At 49.7% G+C, this 19,922-nt stretch overlaps 1 protein-coding gene across 6 annotated transcripts in view; it reads right to left on the bottom strand.

Annotated features, from left to right (window-relative positions):
- Positions 1 to 19,922, bottom strand: part of ddr1 (discoidin domain receptor tyrosine kinase 1) — a 33,834-nt gene that overhangs the window by 2,355 nt on the left and 11,557 nt on the right. For 3 of the 6 annotated variants that reach the window (XM_035530943.2, XM_035530944.2, XM_035530948.2), the window contains exons 2-17: positions 18,349 to 18,494; positions 16,642 to 16,744; positions 13,903 to 14,131; positions 13,537 to 13,684; positions 13,344 to 13,446; positions 7,654 to 7,840; positions 5,623 to 5,872; positions 5,157 to 5,315; positions 3,350 to 3,516; positions 3,063 to 3,264; positions 2,314 to 2,427; positions 1,560 to 1,855; positions 1,317 to 1,444; positions 1,006 to 1,203; positions 450 to 702; positions 83 to 232 (exon numbers count right to left, since the gene is read on the bottom strand). In XM_035530943.2, coding sequence (XP_035386836.2) covers positions 83 to 232; positions 450 to 702; positions 1,006 to 1,203; positions 1,317 to 1,444; positions 1,560 to 1,855; positions 2,314 to 2,427; positions 3,063 to 3,264; positions 3,350 to 3,516; positions 5,157 to 5,315; positions 5,623 to 5,872; positions 7,654 to 7,840; positions 13,344 to 13,446; positions 13,537 to 13,684; positions 13,903 to 14,131; positions 16,642 to 16,744; positions 18,349 to 18,442 — 2,781 coding nt within the window. In that variant the 5' untranslated portion in view covers positions 18,443 to 18,494. The remainder of the gene's footprint in view (positions 1 to 82; positions 233 to 449; positions 703 to 1,005; positions 1,204 to 1,316; positions 1,445 to 1,559; positions 1,856 to 2,313; positions 2,428 to 3,062; positions 3,265 to 3,349; positions 3,517 to 5,156; positions 5,316 to 5,622; positions 5,873 to 7,653; positions 7,841 to 13,343; positions 13,447 to 13,536; positions 13,685 to 13,902; positions 14,132 to 16,641; positions 16,745 to 18,348; positions 18,495 to 19,922) is intronic. The other 3 variants (XM_035530945.2, XM_035530946.2, XM_035530947.2) reach the window with 3 other exon arrangements.

Genomic DNA, 19,922 nt, shown 5'->3' with positions numbered 1-19,922 from the left:
AGGGGGAGAGAGAGAGATGAGGTGAAGCAAAGCCTGTTCTTTAGTGTATGTTGTTTGTGCATTTGTGTGTGTGTCTGTCTACCTGTCTTCCCTGGTCTCTGAAGAACTCCCCTGCATTGTCGATGACATTCTCATCAGTCATGTGACTGTAGGGCTGCTCCTGACACACACTCAGCATTTCCCACAGTGTCACCCCAAATGCCCACACGTCACTGGCCGTGGTGAACTTACCCTGAGCGAGCGCGCGCGCGCGCGCACACACACACACACACACACACACACACACACACACACACACACACAAACACAAACACACAAACACACACGACAAGACAGGGAAAAACAAATTCAAACAAAATTGGTTGTTGTGGTAGAATCAAACATTAGTGACTTCAAGACAGCAAATGAGAGACCCAAAGACACAAACCCCCCCCACCACGCCTCCTCACCATGAGAATGCACTCCCACGCCATCCAGCGGATGGGAAGCACGGCACGGCCCTGGATGCGGTAGTAGTCGCCGGCGTAGAGGTTGCGGCTCATGCCGAAGTCGGCGATCTTGATGTGACGCTCCTCGTCTTCGGACCGCTCCCCCCCTACCAGGCAGTTCCGCGTGGCCAGGTCCCGGTGCACGAAGTTCAGCGACGACAGGAACTTCATGCCTGACGCAATCTGACTCGCCATGGAGATCAGGGCGGGGTAGCTGCAGCACACGACATGCCACGCTGTGATTGGCTGAGACATCTCTGCATCATATCAGCATTTGCCTAACTTGGTCGTCAGGGACCTCCCTCCTCCTCCCCTCCCCCCCTGCTCATCTCCAGAGATTCCAGCACTCCGGAATCAGGACTCAAGGGTGCCGAGTCTTTGCTTAGTGCTGGGAGCTGAGGAGAGCTGAAATGTGGGCCATCGCCAGGTCCCAAAGGACTGAGGGAACCTTGCTGTAAACCAAGTGTATCTGCAGCAAATCAAAATCTGTGTGTGTGTGTGTGTGTGTGTGGCGTACCTGATGGTTGGAGTGGTGTTCAGTGGTCCGGTCTTGTCCAGGAGCACTCTCTGGGAGAGGTACTGGTTCAGGTCTCCACTCTCCATGTACTCGGTGACCATGCAGAGCGGGTCGCTGCTCACGCACACCCCCAGCAGCCGGATGATGTTGGGGTCCTTCAGGCGAGACAAGATCTTCACCTCCTTCAGGAAGTCGTTTCTGCGGACCAGACCAAGCAGAACGGCACTGCGTGTCACATGTGGAACAGCTGCCCATTCTGCCTCCTGGTCCCGTGTGACTAGGTGCTGTGGGAAAAGTGGCCTTTGCTCTACCTGGCGTTTTTAGAAGCGTCCGGCCGCAGTATCTTCACGGCCACCAATAGAGGGCGCCCTTTCCTCACATTGAATGGGAACTCCATGTTCGGTAGGTCTTGAGGGTTTTCAATTTCGCACAGGTGAACCTTAGAAGAGGCAGAGAAGGACACGTTGCTATAAGACGGCATCCGGGTCGGTGTAAATAGCCAAGAGGCATCGTAAAATAAATGCAATTGTGAGAGCACAAGTGGGAATGTCTACCTCTCCAAACTGGCCCTCTCCGAGTTTCTCTTTGAAGATGAGCCGTTCCCGTGGGAGCTCTGGAAGAGGCGGGCAGTCAGTGGGCGTGGCCGAGAGGGCAGGGACGGCATAGGTGTTGTTACCACTTACACCTTGCAGGCTGATGATGTCTGCTTCAGCATAATGAGGCACACTGGGCCCACCCCCCGAGGCTTCTGCATAGTGGCTTCCTGACAGGAGAGGGGGAGGAGCCCCAGGGTATGGGGGCGGGCCTTCTTGAATGGGTAGAGCTTTGCTGTCTCTATCTATTCCACACGCTGGGAAATAATCAGATGTGATAGAGGTAAAATATATAAATAAAAATCTAGAATCTCAATTCAGACTTGAGTTAAGTAGTCAACTTGTTATTTTGACAATTCTCTCCCGTTTCATTATTTAAAGTACTGAGTAATTATTGTTCATACATGCATTTAAACACAGCATACACTGGAGAGTAGTGATTAGATCCTGTGCATGCAGATGGCTGTGTGATCTTGCCCCTGGTTACTGGTGAGAACATGGTGCACTTTTCTCACAGCCCGCTGAGATATTCATACTTCTGGCGGACACTGGGGAGGTGTTCCATAACCTCAGGACTTTCCTGAAGCCCATCTTCCTCGAGTCTGTAACCCTGTCACTGTCCTGAGGAATGTCTTGCATGTTCTCTCTCTCTCTCTGTGTAACCGTGTTTCTCAGGTCTACCGTTACGATGTGAGCCGACAGGCACCGCTCTTACCCTGGGGCAGGTTTTGGGGCTTTTCTGCTTCTCTGGGGCACTTTGGCTGCCTGTGGTGGCCATGTCTCAGGTCAGACAGGAGAAGATGATAGGCTGGGTTGTTTAACAGCAAGGCTGGTCAGACACACAAACACCCACAGAATGCGGTACAACACCACATTGCACAAAACACAATGCAAAATGCAATGCAAAAACAGACAAACAAAACAGGTTGTGATGCAGTCCAGCACAAACAAACAGCATGAGTCTCACACATACACACACACAAAAATGCAGAAGGAGGTGAAGGTTAGCGGTGGAGTGGGGGGTGGTGGGAGAGGGGACCAGGCCGTGTGAGTGTCACAGATGAGATGCAGCACCAGCGGGATGGAGCAGGCAGGGTTATCCTTCCTCATACCACAGGCAGTTAATCGATATTTCATCAGCGGCGGGAGTGAATCAAGAGGAATGGTCACTCGTGCTGAGAGTCTGAAGGTTTTCACAGCAGTACCACATCGAACGCTCGGTATATCAGAAGTAATGGCGGAATCTGTTCACAGCAAGCGTGTGTTTGTGTGAGTGTGTGTGAGGGGAATTTTGATTAGTGTAATGCTCTCTCACTTGCTGTCGAGGACAGTGGGTCTTTGTGTCTGGGCAGCAGCGTGGATGAGTGTTTTATCTGACCTTATGTGGGCATTGCCACTCTCTGTGCCTTCGTTTTCTGTACACTAATCTGAGTGAGTGAGTGTGTGTGTGTGCACGCGCCTCACCCGTGCTGTCGCGGTGCTCTCGTGGGTGGAGCACCGTGCTGGGCTCCTGGTACTCCGCGTCCCTATCCCTGTCATCAGGGAAGGTGTGTATGCGCTGGTAACGGCTGGAGTACGTGTGTGTGTTCGTGTTATTGATCACAACGTTGTCAGACGGGACCGAGAGGTGAACCCGCAGCTCATCGCTTGACAGGCTTCCCTGGGCCTAAACACACACACACACAATTCTACATTTCCAACTGAGGAGCAGTTGAGGATCGTCTAGGAAATCCCTTTTGGCACCCCCTCACCTTGCCGAGCAGTTTCTTCCAGTACTGCCTCCACAGAATAACAACTATGACAGCCAAAAGCAGCAAAATGATGCCCACCAGGCAACCAATCAGGATGGCAGTGTTGCTACTGTCATGCTTAGCAACAGGTAATCCCACCCTTGGGGTGATGGCAACAAAGTCCTCACCTACAGCAACAGAAGTAAACAAACAAATGAACAGACAGACAAACTCTTCAGTGAGCTGAGCAGATGTACATGTTTCTAAGCCTTTATGAGACTGCCATGAATACTGTTCCAGTTAAACTGTGAGTGGGGGGGGGGGGGGTGCGCTGGCCCTGAGACTGAACCGAGAGAGTCTGCTCGCTCGCTCGCACACACACACACACACACACACACACACACACACACACACACACACACACACACACACACACACACACACACACACACACACACACACACACACACACCCCCCTGCACTGCTACATTCACTTGCACACACCGCACTGAGCTCTGGACTACAGACAAAAGCTGCAGTCTGAGTGTGTTTGTGTGTGTTCTCTGTGGGATGTGTTTTGGGTGATGTAATATGCTTGGTGAATGCACATGTAAAGTTTTTGGCAGTCTCATAAACAACTGAGTGATGTGTGCGTTCATTAGCAGAACAATCTTACAGGTTAACCTGAAGGAATGTCAGATCCAAACCAAAACTGCTTTATTACCATCTGCACCCACCTCTCTACCCCTGTCTTACTGGAGATACGAGGGGCGGGATGGAGAGAGAGCGACAGAGCGAGAGCGAGAGCGAGAGAGAGAGAGAGAGACAGAGAGACGTGAGGCTAGAATGGATTGCTGCCATCTGGGCGTATAGCCGGCCAGGCGGTACCTGCAGGCTGCCAGCCCAGTCACCCCCCTGACCCCCAACCACCCAGGAGTTGGACGGAGATTAAAATCTATTCAACCTTCACTGAGTGTGTGTGTTTCTGAGTGGTACCCTGTACTTTCAGGCACTTTTACATATCCATACAAACAGCTTAAGAGAACAACATTATTTCTACAATGGCACATTACAATGGCACATATAATACAAGCACAACAGAACAATGACGGGCTCTTTACACTACAGAATACTTTGATATTACTCTGAGTATTTCTCTGATGTTACTCTGATATTACTCTGATAACACTCTGATATTACTCTGATATTACTCTGATAACACTCTGAGTATTGCTCTTTTACTCTGGGTATCGCAGGTAATGAATACATTTCCTTACACTCACAGGTGGGACAGCAGATATATCGAGTCCCCAGACTGTCTGCACATAACGGCCACAAGAAGAGAGGGAGGGAGGGCGAGAGAGGGGTGGGGATAAAACCTCTCTCAGTGGTAACGTAGCACCTCTGGTGGGCAGTGTTAGCTAACGATGGCATTTTACAACAGTGCACTTGGCTTTGCTTTACAAGGGTTACACAGCACCTGCCTGATAGCGCCATCTATTGGATATAAACGTGTCCCTACAGTTTCACAGGGCTAGAGCCTTTATGGCCACTTTAATCCTTGAGTCATCCAACTTCCTGCAGTGTCTGTTTCCCACTGGTGCTTTAGTCACCAAATTACATGATTACATGACAACATTAACATGCAAAACAATGTTTGGCTCCAAAACACTCCAACGTCCTTTCAAAACCCCAATACTGAGTCTTAGGCGAGGGTGTGTGTGCAGAGCATGAGTCACACACACAAAGTACAGCTGCACAGCAAAAACACACACACACACACACACCACACACACACACAGTGCCCAGGTGCACAGCGAGGACTCACCCGTGTGGCGTGTGGTAGTGTTACTGGTGCCGGGGGAGGAGGAGGAGGAGGAGGAGGAGGAGGCTGGAGGTGGGGTGGTGAGGAGGTGAAGGCGGGGGGTGGCAGAGGGGTCGGGGGGGGCAGCTATGGAGGGCAACGGTGACGCGCTCTCAAATGGCTCTGAGAGAGAGAAGGGGGGTGTCAGTGGCTCTGATTTGTTACTGATAAAGAGAATGTTACAGTCTGTACTTAATAATCACAGATGAGTCTGAGTACCGAACCCGGAGGACCCTGAGGAGGTTTTCTGTGCGGTGTGAATGAGGTGTGTGGGTGTGCTCCGGGATCTCAGCTCTGGGTTCATGGTTTCACGAGTGGGTGGCAACAGAGTGGTGTGTGAATGCTATGTGCTGCATGTGTGTGTGTGTGCATATATGTGTATATATGTGTGTGTCTGTGTGTGTGTGTGTGTGTGCGTGTGTGTGTGTACCGGAGTAGAAGCTGATCTCGCTGAACAGTAGCCAGCGGTCTGCGAAGGTGAAGCGGCAGCGCAGGATCTGTGCGGGGCGGGCACCCAGCTGCAGGGCGAGCGAACGGGATGACGGGTCCCGCAGGTCGGCCAGCGGCACCTGCAGCCGCAACGGTGGCTCTGCCCACCGGCTCAGCATGGACGCCTTGAACTCGCACAGCACCTCAGAGAAGATGCGCACGCCCTGAGTGTGCCTGTTGTTGCTGTGGACCTGCCAGAGATAACACACACACACGGGGCTTAAAGTGGGAATGCCCGTCTCCACTTCAACCCTGAGACGGAGGGCCAAGGCCGACACGCCCGCTCAGAGCACAGCGACGCCACTCCCTGGCCAGGCGTTTTAACCAGGCTAGTCGGCAGGCGCAACCTGCCCCATAAGCGACTGCCAGAAACACGTCATGTGCTTTTTTGTGCTCTCGTTCCAACACATGCCTGATGGTCATAAAACAGCGTGAGCTTGCGAGCCCCCGAGGAGGGCAGCGCTCCGATTTCAGACGTCGGAGCAAATTTGTGAGCACGGGTTGAGAAAGATCAGGGCAAGAACGTCGGGAACAGAGAGGAAAACGGAAAAGACCATGGGGTGTGGGGGTTGGAAGCGGGTAAAAGGAAGTAAAACCAGATTTATCTGTTTGGAGGCATGTGGACAATTAGCGTGACGGGTTGGTGATTAACCTGACGTGTGTAAGGTCAACATCTATCCAAACACGTTCTGAAAGACGAACGAATGCCAGTGGAAGGACCGTACTAAAACAATGCCTGAATGACTGTGAACTGCTGACGGGTTAAAATGTAACAGATTTCATCAGGACGACACCTCGTAAGTCAATCAACACACATACATACACACACACACACACACACACACACACACACACATGCGCGCACGCCCTCTGTTCTTTCCCATGAGATGTGTTCGAGTTTAAAAGAAGGAAAGTAGGAAAAGAGTTGCAAAAGGTAGGAAGAGCTTTTTAGGAGATGCACACGGTGCTGGAAGGTGTATGGAAAAAGCAGCTAGCAGCACCAACCCCCACCCCTGCACAGGAAAAGAAGACCTTCTCCAGGGAATACTTAGGAAAAAAGTCATTTCTCAAAATGGAATGTGCTGTGAAGGAGTTGTAAATCATTTCAGTGAAGAGCACTGTAGCCGGCCTCTCGTTCCGGCATCCGAGGGCGGCTGAGCGCTCCATCCAAGCCCCGGTCAGGCAGCAGCACGCCGGCATTCCGAGGCATGGGCACGGGCGCCGCATAGGAGACAGACATGCACATATTTAAATGAAATGAGACATTAACACTATACACAGCACCCAGTCTACTGGGACGAATGAAATGCCCCAAAAAAGCTTTTCTTGTGTGGAGTACAGTGTGTGTGCGTGTGTGTGTGTGTGTGTGTGTGGAGGTACAATGTTGTTAGTCTAGGTGAAGGACCCCTCACACATACAGCACTTTTCCACTGTCATGGTGCCAGTGTCTTAAATCTTAAACCATTCCACACTTTTCCACTGCTGAAGACACAGCAAAGCCAGTGCCCTTCTGCTGCTGGTCTGGAAACACGCAATCCGGGACACATGTGGCCAGTGGGCGGAGCCTGGCTGTCACTCTAGATGTTTAGTCACCATTTACCAGAAATTTGCCATTTCTTTGTACTTCCTTACAAATGACAATATTCTGCCAGTGAACAGAACTTGTGACTACACATCGAGAACCTAAAAATGACCAGCGCCCGTGTCATTTTAATCTGAAGGTTAACTAGAACAATCCCTCTGTGCCAGATGGACCTGAGAGTTTGTTCTCTAAAAAGTAAACAAAGAATGCTGTTTTGAGGCCCACCTGTTGACTTCCTGAGCTTTCTGAGTGAAGCCGCGTCCACATTAGAGATGTAATATCTGCTCTCTAACTAGTGAAAACCTGAGCTTATTAAAAGCGATAACAGAGGTCTAGGCAGGAATGAGCCAACATACACCCACACAGACACAAAAGTGTGCTCACGCTTACCTGCATGGTGTGGAAGATGCGTGTTTTCTCAAAGTGGAACTCGATGTCGACGGTGGGCTGGCCCAGTGCCTCCCTACTCCAGCCTACGTAGTCGTAGCCTGGCCACACTCGGAGCTCCTTACTCTCCACAAAATCATCTCCACCCAGCACTCCGTCACACAGCTGGCCCAGTCCCCCGAACACCACCCTGGGGAGAAATGCAAGGCATCACAATCTAAATTACACAACCGTGGAGTACACGCATATGACACACACTTAGACATTTCCCATACACACATCACCCAGCAGGCTAATCACACGCATGCACACACACACACACACACATACACACACCCATACCCACACAGCTGTGGGAATCTGGCCTGTGTGAAAAAAATAAATCTTAGCTCAGCTAATGCAAACATCTCAGGCTCATTAAAAACATCTGGGAGTGCTTAAACAAGTACCAGCTCTGACACACACACACACACACACATACACACATTCCCGAAGTGGACACCTCATGACAAGCACTCACATACACCCTCACCAGGACTTGGCCCGATTGAAAAATGAGCATCTATTTCTGTCAGTGAAAATGAGTGACGATGATGATGATGAAGAATACCTTCAGTGACTCCACTGTTATCCTCAGTTAACGTGACTCCCCTGTTCCATCAGTTAACGTGACTCCACTGTTCCCTCAGTTAACGTGACTCCCCTGTTCCATCAGTTAATGTGACTCCACTGTTCCTTCAGTTAACGTGACTCCACTGTCCCATCAGTTAACGTGACTCCACTGTTCCCCTCAGTTAATGTGACTCCACTGTTCCCCTCAGTTAACGTGACTCCACTGTTCGATCAGTTAACGTGACTCCACTGTTCCCCTCAGTTAACGTGACTCCACTGTTCCCCTCAGATAACGTGACTCCACTGTCCCATCAGTTAATGTGACTCCACTGTTCCCCTCAGTTAACGTGACTCCACTGTTCCCCTCAGTTAACATGACTCCACTGTTCCCTCAGTTAACGTGACTCCACTGTTCCCATCAGTTAACGTGACTCCACTGTCCCATCAGTTAACGTGACTCCACTGTTCCCCTCAGTTAACGTGACTCCACTGTCCCATCAGTTAACGTGACTCCACTGTTCCCCTCAGTTAACGTGACTACACTGTTCGATCAGTTAACGTGACTCCACTGTTCCTCTCAGTTAACGTGACTCCACTGTTGACTCCACTGTTCCCCTCAGATAACGTGACTCCACTGTCCCATCAGTTAACGTGACTCCACTGTTCCCCTCAGTTAACATGACTCCACTGTTCCCCTCAGTTAACATGACTCCACTGTTCCATCAGTTAACGTGACTCCACTGTTCCCCTCAGTTAACGTGACTCCACTGCTCCCTCAGTTGACGTGACTCCACTGTCCCATCAGTTAACGTGACTCCACTGTTCCCCTCAGTTAACGTGACTCCGTTCCCCTCAGTTAACGTGACTCCACTGTTCCCATCAGTTAATGTGACTCCACTGTTCCCCTCAGTTAACGTGACTCCACTGTCCCATCAGTTAACGTGACTCCACTGTTCCCCTCAGTTAACGTGACTCCACTGTTCCCTCAGTTAACGTGACTCCACTGTTTGATCAGTTAACGTGACTCCACTGTTCCCCTCAGATAACGTGACTCCACTGTTCCCATCAGTTAATGTGACTCCACTGTTCCCCTCAGTTAACGTGACTCCACTGTTCCCCTCAGTTAACATGACTCCACTGTTCCCCTCAGATAACGTGACTCCACTGTTCCCATCAGTTAATGTGACTCCACTGTTCCCCTCAGTTAACGTGACTCCACTGTTCCCTCAGTTAACATGACTCCACTGTTCCATCAGTTAACGTGACTCCACTGTTCCCATCAGTTAACGTGACTCCACTGTTCCCCTCAGTTAACGTGACTCCACTGTTCCCTCAGTTAACGTGACTCCACTGTCCCATCAGTTAACGTGACTCCACTGTTCCCCTCAGGTAACGTGACTCCACTGTCCCATCAGTTAACGTGACTCCACTGTCCCATCAGTTAACGTGACTCCACTGTTCCCGCAGGTAACATGACTCCACTGTTCGATCAGTTAACATGACTCCACTGTTCCCCTCAGTTAACGTGACTCCACTGTCCCATCAGTTAATGTGACTCCACTGTCCCATCAGTTAACGTGACTCCACTGCTCCCTCAGTTAACGTGACTCCACTGTTCCCTCAGTTAACATGACTCCACTGTTCGATCCGTTAACGTGACTCCACTGTTCCCCTCAGATAACGTGACTCCACTGTTCCCCTCAGTTAACATGACTCCACTGTTCCATCAGTTAACGTGACTCCACTGTTCCCCTCAGTTAACGTGACTCCACTGCTCCCTCAGTTGACGTGACTCCACTGTCCCATCAGTTAACGTGACTCCACTGTTCCCCTCAGTTAACGTGACTCCGTTCCCCTCAGTTAACGTGACTCCACTGTTCCCATCAGTTAATGTGACTCCACTGTTCCCCTCAGTTAACGTGACTCCACTGTCCCATCAGTTAACGTGACTCCACTGTTCCCCTCAGTTAACGTGACTCCACTGTTCCCTCAGTTAACGTGACTCCACTGTTTGATCAGTTAACGTGACTCCACTGTTCCCCTCAGATAACGTGACTCCACTGTTCCCATCAGTTAATGTGACTCCACTGTTCCCCTCAGTTAACGTGACTCCACTGTTCCCCTCAGTTAACATGACTCCACTGTTCCCCTCAGATAACGTGACTCCACTGTTCCCATCAGTTAATGTGACTCCACTGTTCCCCTCAGTTAACGTGACTCCACTGTTCCCTCAGTTAACATGACTCCACTGTTCCATCAGTTAACGTGACTCCACTGTTCCCATCAGTTAACGTGACTCCACTGTTCCCCTCAGTTAACGTGACTCCACTGTTCCCTCAGTTAACGTGACTCCACTGTCCCATCAGTTAACGTGACTCCACTGTTCCCCTCAGGTAACGTGACTCCACTGTCCCATCAGTTAACGTGACTCCACTGTCCCATCAGTTAACGTGACTCCACTGTTCCCGCAGGTAACATGACTCCACTGTTCGATCAGTTAACGTGACTCCACTGTTCCCCTCAGTTAACGTGACTCCACTGTCCCATCAGTTAATGTGACTCCACTGTCCCATCAGTTAACGTGACTCCACTGTTCCCCTCAGTTAACGTGACTCCACTGTTCCCTCAGTTAACATGACTCCACTGTTCGATCCGTTAACGTGACTCCACTGTTCCCCTCAGATAACGTGACTCCACTGTTCCCATCAGTTAATGTGACTCCACTGTTCCCCTCAGTTAACGTGACTCCACTGTTCCCCTCAGTTAACGTGACTCCACTGTTCCATCAGTTAACGTGACTCCACTGTTCCCATCAGTTAACGTGACTCCACTGTTCCCCTCAGTTAACGTGACTCCACTGTTCCCTCAGTTAACGTGACTCCACTGTCCCATCAGTTAACGTGACTCCACTGTTCCCCTCAGTTAACGTGACTCCACTGTCCCATCAGTTAACGTGACTCCACTGTCCCATCAGTTAACGTGACTCCACTGTTCCCTCAGGTAACATGACTCCACTGTTCGATCAGTTAACGTGACTCCACTGTTCCCCTCAGTTAACGTGACTCCACTGTCCCATCAGTTAATGTGACTCCACTGTCCCATCAGTTAACGTGACTCCACTGTTCCCCTCAGTTAACGTGACTCCACTGTTCCCTCAGTTAACATGACTCCACTGTTCGATCCGTTAACGTGACTCCACTGTTCCCATCAGTTAACGTGACTCCACTGTTCCCCTCAGTTAACGTGACTCCACTGTTCCCCTCAGTTAACGTGACTCCACTGTCCCATCAGTTAACGTGACTCCACTGTTCCCCTCAGTTAACGTGACTCCACTGTTCCCTCAGTTAACATGACTCCACTGTTAGATCAGTTAATGTGACTCCACTGTTCCCCTCAGTTAACGTGACTCCACTGTCCCATCAGTTAATGTGACTCCACTGTTCCCTCAGATAACGTGACTCCACTGTTCCCATCAGTTAACGTGACTCCACTGTCCCATCAGTTAACGTGACTCCACTGTCCGCTCAGTTAACGTGACTCCACTGTTCCCCTCAGTTAACATGACTCCACTGTTGACTCCACTGTTCCCCTCAGATAACGTGACTCCACTGTCCCATCAGTTAACGTGACTCCACTGTTCCCCTCAGTTAACGTGACTCCACTGTCCCATCAGTTAACATGACTCCACTGTTCCCCTCAGTTAACGTGACTCCACTGTTCCCCTCAGTTAACGTGACTCCGTTCCCCTCAGTTAACGTGACTCCACTGTTCCCTCAGTTAACGTGACTCCACTGTCCCATCAGTTAACGTGACTCCACTGTTCCACACAGTAACGTGACTCCACTGTTCCCTCAGTTAACGTGACTCCACTGTTCCCATCAGTTAACGTGACTCCACTGCCCCTTCAGTTAACGTGACTCCACTGTTCCCTCAGTTAACGTGACTCCACTGTTCCCCTCAGTTAACGTGACTCCACTGTTCCCCTCAGTTAACGTGACTCCACTGTCCCATCAGTTAACGTGACTCCACTGTTCCCCTCAGTTAACGTGACTCCACTGTTCCCCTCAGTTAACGTGACTCCACTGTTCCCTCAGTTAACGTGACTCCACTGTCCCATCAGTTAATGTGACTCCACTGTTCCCCTCAGTTAACGTGACTCCGTTCCCCTCAGTTAACGTGACTCCACTGTTCCCTCAGTTAACGTGACTCCACTGTTCCCATCAGTTAACGTGACTCCACTGTCCCATCAGTTAACGTGACTCCACTGTTCCCCTCAGATAACGTGACTCCACTGTCCCCTCAGTTAACGTGACTCCACTGTTCCCCTCAGTTAACGTGACTCCACTGTTCGATCAGTTAACGTGACTCCACTGTTCCCCTCAGTTAACGTGACTCCACTGTTGACTCCACTGTTCCCCTCAGATAACGTGACTCCACTGTCCCATCAGTTAACCTGACTCCACTGTTCCCCTCAGTTAATGTGACTCCACTGTCCCATCAGTTAACATGACTCCACTGTTCCCCTCAGTTAACGTGATTCCACTGTTCCCCTCAGTTAACGTGACTCCGTTCCCCTCAGTTAACGTGACTCCACTGTTCCCTCAGTTAACGTGACTCCACTGTCCCATCAGTTAACGTGACTCCACTGTTCCCCTCAGTTAACGTGACTCTACTGTTCCCCACAGTTAACGTGACTCCACTGTTCCCTCAGTTAACGTGACTCCACTGTTCCCATCAGTTAACGTGACTCCACTGTTCCTTTAGTTAATGTGACTCCACTGTTCCCTCAGTTAACGTGACTCCACTGTTCCCTCAGTTAACGTGACTCCACTGCCCCTTCAGTTAATGTGACTCCACTGTTCCCCTCAGTTAACGTGACTCCACTGTTCCCTCAGTTAACGTGACTCCACTGTTCCCCTCAGGCCATGTCAGCACCAGCAGGGAAAGGTTTCACTAATGTGGGTTAATGTTTTCTGTGGGAAGGGATAGACCCCATTTTCATTGCTGGATTGCCATGAGGTTGCAGTGAACATGTACGTGTGTGTGTGTGTGTGCGTGCGTACGCACGCGTGGTCTCTCACCCTGCTTCAATGCTGCCGTCGTATATGGAGTCGTTGAGGTAAACAGGTGAGCCAGACAGGTGCATCACATGACCCATGGGTGCAGTGTAGGCCTTCAGTCCATCTAACCAAGCAAACACATGCACAGAAAACACACCATAAGTCGCACGCACACACACACTGACACGCAAAACCCTACAGGCACGGCGCTCACCATTCCACAGGCAGCCGTAAAGCTCCACCCTCAGACACACACTCATGACGCGGTCTGCCAGAGGGTAAAAGCGCACCGTTCGTGCTATGATGGGCGGCCCCAGGTCCTTCAGAACCACGTCATACGTGTTCTCATTGCCTGAGATTACCTGGGATTGCCACACACACACATACACACAAACACACACACGCACACAGCAACAACAGAAAGGCATGGTCATTCCACTAGATATCTGAGGCAGGCTCCATGAGCAGATGCAGGGGAGTGTGGATGCAGAAACGAAAGAGAAAGAGAGAAAGAGTGAAGGAGAGAGAGAGAGAGAGAGAGAGAGAGAGAGACACAGAGAGGGCAAAACATTTCTCTGACCTCCTGGCCCCACCGGTCCTTCCAGGTGATCCAGTGTCGGCCGTCCCGGGAGTAACGGAGAAGGTAGCTCCGCGCAAACTCCCGCCCGTGCCCATCGGCATGGCGACCCTGCGTGCCCACGAGGGACAGGAAGTGCAGTGTGTGCAGGTCCACCTGCAGGTACTCGGAAGCGCTGGGGAAGACTGAACCTGCAGGGCACCAGGCACCATCACCAGCTCCTGTACTCAACCTGAGAGGAGAGGGAGAGAGAGAGAGGGAGGGAGAGAGGGAGGGAGAGAGGGAGGGAGAGAGGGAGGGAGGTAGGGAGAGAGAGAGGGAGAGCAAGAGAGGGAGAGGGAGAGAGGGAGGGAGGGAGAGAGGGAGGGAGAGAGGGAGGGAGGGAGAGAGGGAGGGAGGGAGGGAGGTAGGGAGAGAGAGGGAGAGCAAGAGAGGGAGAGGGAGAGCAAGAGAGGGAGAGAGGGAGAGAGAGAGAGGGAGGGAGGGAGGGAGAGAGGGAGGGAGAGAGAGAGGGAGAGAGGGAGGGAGAGAGAGAGAGAGCAGGAGGGAGGGAGGGAGAGAAGGTGTGAGGGAGGGAGAGAAAGAAAGGGAGGGATGATTAGACCTACTTTTACCTACTTTTAATTTTATTTACTGTAAAGTTATTTATGCGTTAATAATAATGTAAATTAGAATGATGATAAGGATTATTAATGATAATATTAATGATTATTAATGATAATGATGTTAATGATTATTAATGATAATGATATTAATGATGAGTCCAACTAATCGAAATGTCGTGTGGCAGCTGATTTTCCTGTATTCCTTTGTCATACCAACAAAATTGAATTGAACAAATTGAAAAGGTTACACACACACAAACACACACACTGAGAGAGAGAGAGAGTCAGATTCCATCTTCAGATCTCTTAAGACTTTCTGAGGCTCTCCCAGCTGCTGGGCTTTCTCTCTGTTCAGAACGTGGAGCTACAATAACAATAACCTGCTGGAAGCTGAGCTACACTTCACTAATATCCCACTCATACACACTGCCAAGACCTCACACACGTACACACACACAGACGCGTAGTGCGTAGGTCTCCTGAGAAAAGAGGCCTGGTATAAGACAGAAGAATATCACAGGGCCTACGAAGAATGTTCCGGCACAGTGATAAGCTGTTAGGAACCTGCTGACATCCAGCTGAGGCCAGGCTGAGAGTGTGCAGCCCTGGGCTTCTTCTGCCTGCCCTGCGCCATGTCCAGATTCACCGCTGCATTCGAGCTAACATGCCATCGGCTGTGTGTGTGTGTGTGTGTGTGTGTGTGTGTGTGTCAGGCAGCATTACTGGTATACTGTTACCACTGCTCAAATATGGGACACAGCGTGTCAAAGAGAACACGAAGTGTGTCTGCTGGAAAAGCAAGAAGCCACCACCACTGGTGGACGATACTATTGAAAGCGTGTCATTATCACAATACTAAATTCACTACTATCAGCCTTCCATGGCGTTACACGCGATAACCACCATACATGCAGCCTTTGAATTTCTCATGCTCTAATACAGATTTCTGGATTATTGGTCCAGGAACCTCCTCATGAGATCCAACCCTCTTTCCATAAACTCATACAACTCATCCAGTCAGATGGTCCAGTTATGTAATGCCACAGGCAGCACGAAGTGAAGGTATTTTGTCAGAGTTGTCAACATACTGCCTTATGCCGTTTATTGTGACTGAAAATACAAACAAGAATGTTAGGACATATTGCAGTGACCCATACACCACAGTGACCCATACACCACAGTGATCCACACACTCCAGTGACCCATATAAAACAATGATCCATACAGTCCAGTGATCCATACAGTCCAGTGACCCATATACCACAGTGATCTATATACCACAGTGACCCATATACCACAGTGAGCCATACACCACATTGAGCCATACACCACAGTGACCCATACACCACAGCGACCCATATACCAGTGATCCATGCACTCCAGTGATCCATACACTCCAGTGACCCATATACCACAGTGAGCCATACACTCCAGTTATCCATATACCACAGTGACCCATATACCACAGCGATCCATCCACTCCAATGACCCATATACTCCATTGATCCATATACCACAGTGATCCATACACTCGTCACCCATATACCACAGTGATCCATACACTCCAGTGACCCATATACCACAGTGATCCATACACTCCAGTGATCCATATACCACAGTGATCCATACACTCCAGTGACCCATACACTCCAGTGACCCATATACCACAGTGACCCATACACTCCAGTGACCCAGACTCCAGTGACCCATACATCATAGTGATCCATACACTGCACTGATCTATACATTACAGCAAACCAAACACACATGATACGTAACCACAAATACACGACTAGCTAAGGAAACACACACAGATACAGAGTTAGAGTGCTGTCTCAAAATAATAAGGGGCACAAGTGTGTGTGTGTGTGTGTGTTGGCTGGCCTGTGTATCAAGTCTGGCCAACACAGACAGTGGAGTGATGTCATTAGCTAATGTGCTATATCAGGATTAGATTACCAACATCTCATGTCATCCAATAGTGTCTCTGTATAAGATTTACAGAGTGTGTGATATACACACAACTTTCACATGTGCGTGCACTCTCTCTCTCACTCTCTTTCTCTCTCTCTCTCTCACACACACACACACACACACACACACACACACACACACACACACACACACATATTCTTACCTGCCATGTTTGGCTTCGGTTGAGTCTGACCACGCGCTGGATGCTGTGATGTCAGAATCTGGGATTGTGCCGTCCTCCATCCCCAGAGCATAGCGACACGTAGCTGTGTGTGTGCGTGTGTGTGTGTGTGTGTGTGTGTGTGTGTGTGTGTGTGCGTGCGTGTGCGTGTGTGTGCGTGCGCGTGTGTGTGTGTGTGTGTGCGTGTGTGTGTATTAGAGAGAGAGAGAATTCAGTTCAGTTGGGGGTATCAAACTACTCTTAAAAACCTGCAACCTTTGAAAACATTTTCATTTCTGCCAGCGATACCACGGTGGCACTCGGTCTGATGATGAAGATAATTATTATTGTTTCTCACACTTATATGTCAGTCTTCTAACAACCAAGGATGGTCCACAATCAACACGCCATTATTAACATTATCAGAATGGCACTGATCATTTTTATTCAGACAAATGACTAATATATTCATATGAATAATTTGCAGCATTTGTTCATAGAGGATGTAATAACTGGGACTGCGGTACTGGTGCAGCTCTCGTCTGAACAACACAGACTTACGGTCCTGGTCACCAGGAAAAACTCACCAGGTAACAAGTAAAGAACTAATGTGAATGTAACGGTAAAGGTGAATCCAACTGAAGGACAATCAAATTTCTTCCTGAGGTTGCGCCTTTACCCGAGCAGAAGCAGGGGAACCTGGCAGAGCGCGAGATGTGGAGCCGCTCAGGAAAATGTTTAAAACACAAGACAAGGGTTCCAAAGTAGGACATGACTGCAACACAGGATGCCACTGGCATTATCGACAATGAATGTGAAGCTGTGTGTGTGTGTGTGTGTGTGTAAGAAGGAGGAGGGGGCTCAGTTGCTGTTCATGAGTCACTGAATAAGAATGTTAAGGCTGGAAGACAAACCCTACCCCTGCTGCCAACGACACACACACACACACACACACACACACACACACACACACACACACACACACACACACACACACACACACACTCATGGACAGGTGCCTGTTTCATTACATCATCAGTTTGCTGCCAGTAAAAATTTGTCTCTTCCAAACACACTTTGCTTTACTCTCTCCTCAACTCTACCACTCTTAATCTGCCCCTCTCCCCACACACCCCTCACCCCATATACCCACACACCACACCCCTCACCCCCTCTCCCCACACACCCCTCACCCCTCTCCTCACACACCACACCCCCGAGGTCCCATGTCTGTGGTGCAGGGCAGAACAGCTGAGGAGGAAGATTACGGGCAGACCCATGCTCCTCCCCACTCCTCCATGCTCCTCCCCACTCCTCCATGCTCCTCTCCTCTACTTTTTTCCTGCTATTGCTTTTTTTCCCCCGCATTGCTAGGGTTCATTGCTAGGAGACCCAGGCACGCGTGGGTGCTCGTTTTTGATGAGGACGGGTGGGCACAGAACACAGAGGTCTGACTGCGCGGCACGTCAGTGCAGAGTAACGGAGAGAGCCATGGAAAGAAACCAATACCTAGGGAGGGACTATAACCCGCACAGCCTTAAACTAACATTTAAAAGGGGGGGAAGTCCACAAATCGTACACACTCGCTGCAGCCCCCTACTTCAAAACACACACACACACACACCTGCGTCCTGAGGCCCTAAATTCCAGATCGGGTTATGCGTGACGGCCGTCCGGAGCGGCGGTCTGGGTTATGACGCCCACGCTTACCCGAGTCAAAATGCCACTCTTGGTCCTGTGCCGTCACTAAGGAGACCAGGAGGTTGGCAAGGAGAGGCAATGCTGACAGCATCTGCGCTGCCATGGCAACAGCAACACACCTGGTTACCCGTCCGGAGTGTCTGCCACAGACATATCTGAAAGAGAGAGAGAGAGATAGAGAGAGAGAGAGATAGAGAGAGAGAGATAGAGAGAGAGATAGAGAGAGATAGAGAGAGATAGATAGAGAGAGAGATAGAGAGAGAGAGATAGATAGAGATAGAGAGATAGAGAGAGAGAGAGATAGAGAGAGAGATAGAGAGAGAGAGAGAACTTTATTACATTTAGCTATAATCAATATCACATCTGTGTGTATGGCAGGTATAATGTTTTGTTACCATATATGGGTGGGTGTGTACAAAACTATGTCTATTATATTTTTATAATAGACATAGACAGTAATGAATCAAACACTTTTTTTCCTACATTTTTGGTATGACGTATAGCAACACGATGCTTGAATTCAAACGTTAAAATGTTTTGTTTGGCAAAACCAAGCGTCACGTGAATGACGTCATGTCCCCCATCAGTGCTTACACACAACGACCAGGCTGTCCACGTCTCCCGAGAGCTGTGCTTCATTACTGCATTATTATTTCATTATTTCATTCATTACTGCATCATTACTTCATTATTATCATGGTGTCACGCCCACCGGCTCATTCCAGAAGCCTCCATACTCTAGTTGAGACGCCCCAGGAGCAGGCATCACACTGCACTACTAGCCCAACTCCACAACGCCGGCAACAATGCTGAACAACTGAGAGCTCTGAAATGCTGTTTTTGTTACTGATGGAACTATTGGACGAGGAGGTAAGCTCCGCCTTTAGTCCCGCCCAGCCGTTAATCAGCGAGAGTCCCACCTGTGGTCTCTGCATGGGCACACAGCCAGGCGGAACCTTCACCAGATGATTGGTGATCTGACGAAAGGGCAGAAAATGAAAACCCTCTTTGTGTGTGTGTGTGTGTGTGTGTGTGTGTGTATGTGTGTACGTATGAGAGGCTCTTTAGGCTATTATTCAAACTTACCTCACACACACTCACACACGCTCATCAAACCTCTTATTACACACACACACTATCATAGACAGACTAGACTGCTGTCCTTTAAATGAGAAGCTTTTGATTCGCTTATAGTCAAATATGCCCCTCCCCCACCGTGTGCGGTTCATCTCCTAACCAGTGGAAATCCCAGTAGGCCACATTAAATGGAACCAAGAGCTCAGACCAGATTAATGAGGATCTTTGCCACTTATGCCCAGTTTACACTACACGGTTTTAGCCCTGATTTTCCACACGTCGACTGAGAAAAGCTCCAGATCGGACGCAAAACCTGTCAGCGAGTGGAAAATCTGGGCTAAAAGTGTGTAGTGTGAACTGGGCACAATGCAGCCTACAGAGAGTTCTACTTAGGAAATGAACCACACATGGTGGGGGAGGGGCATATTTGAATATAAGCGAATAAAAAGCTTCTCATTTAAAGGACAACTGCCTAGTCCAATCATAAAATGTGACCATCATCAAAC

Source organism: Electrophorus electricus, chromosome 14, assembly GCF_041902795.1.
Source record: "Electrophorus electricus isolate QZ-2024a chromosome 14, ASM4190279v1, whole genome shotgun sequence".
NCBI lineage: Eukaryota > Metazoa > Chordata > Actinopteri > Gymnotiformes > Gymnotidae > Electrophorus > Electrophorus electricus.
This window is presented reverse-complemented; position numbering and strand designations above follow the sequence as displayed.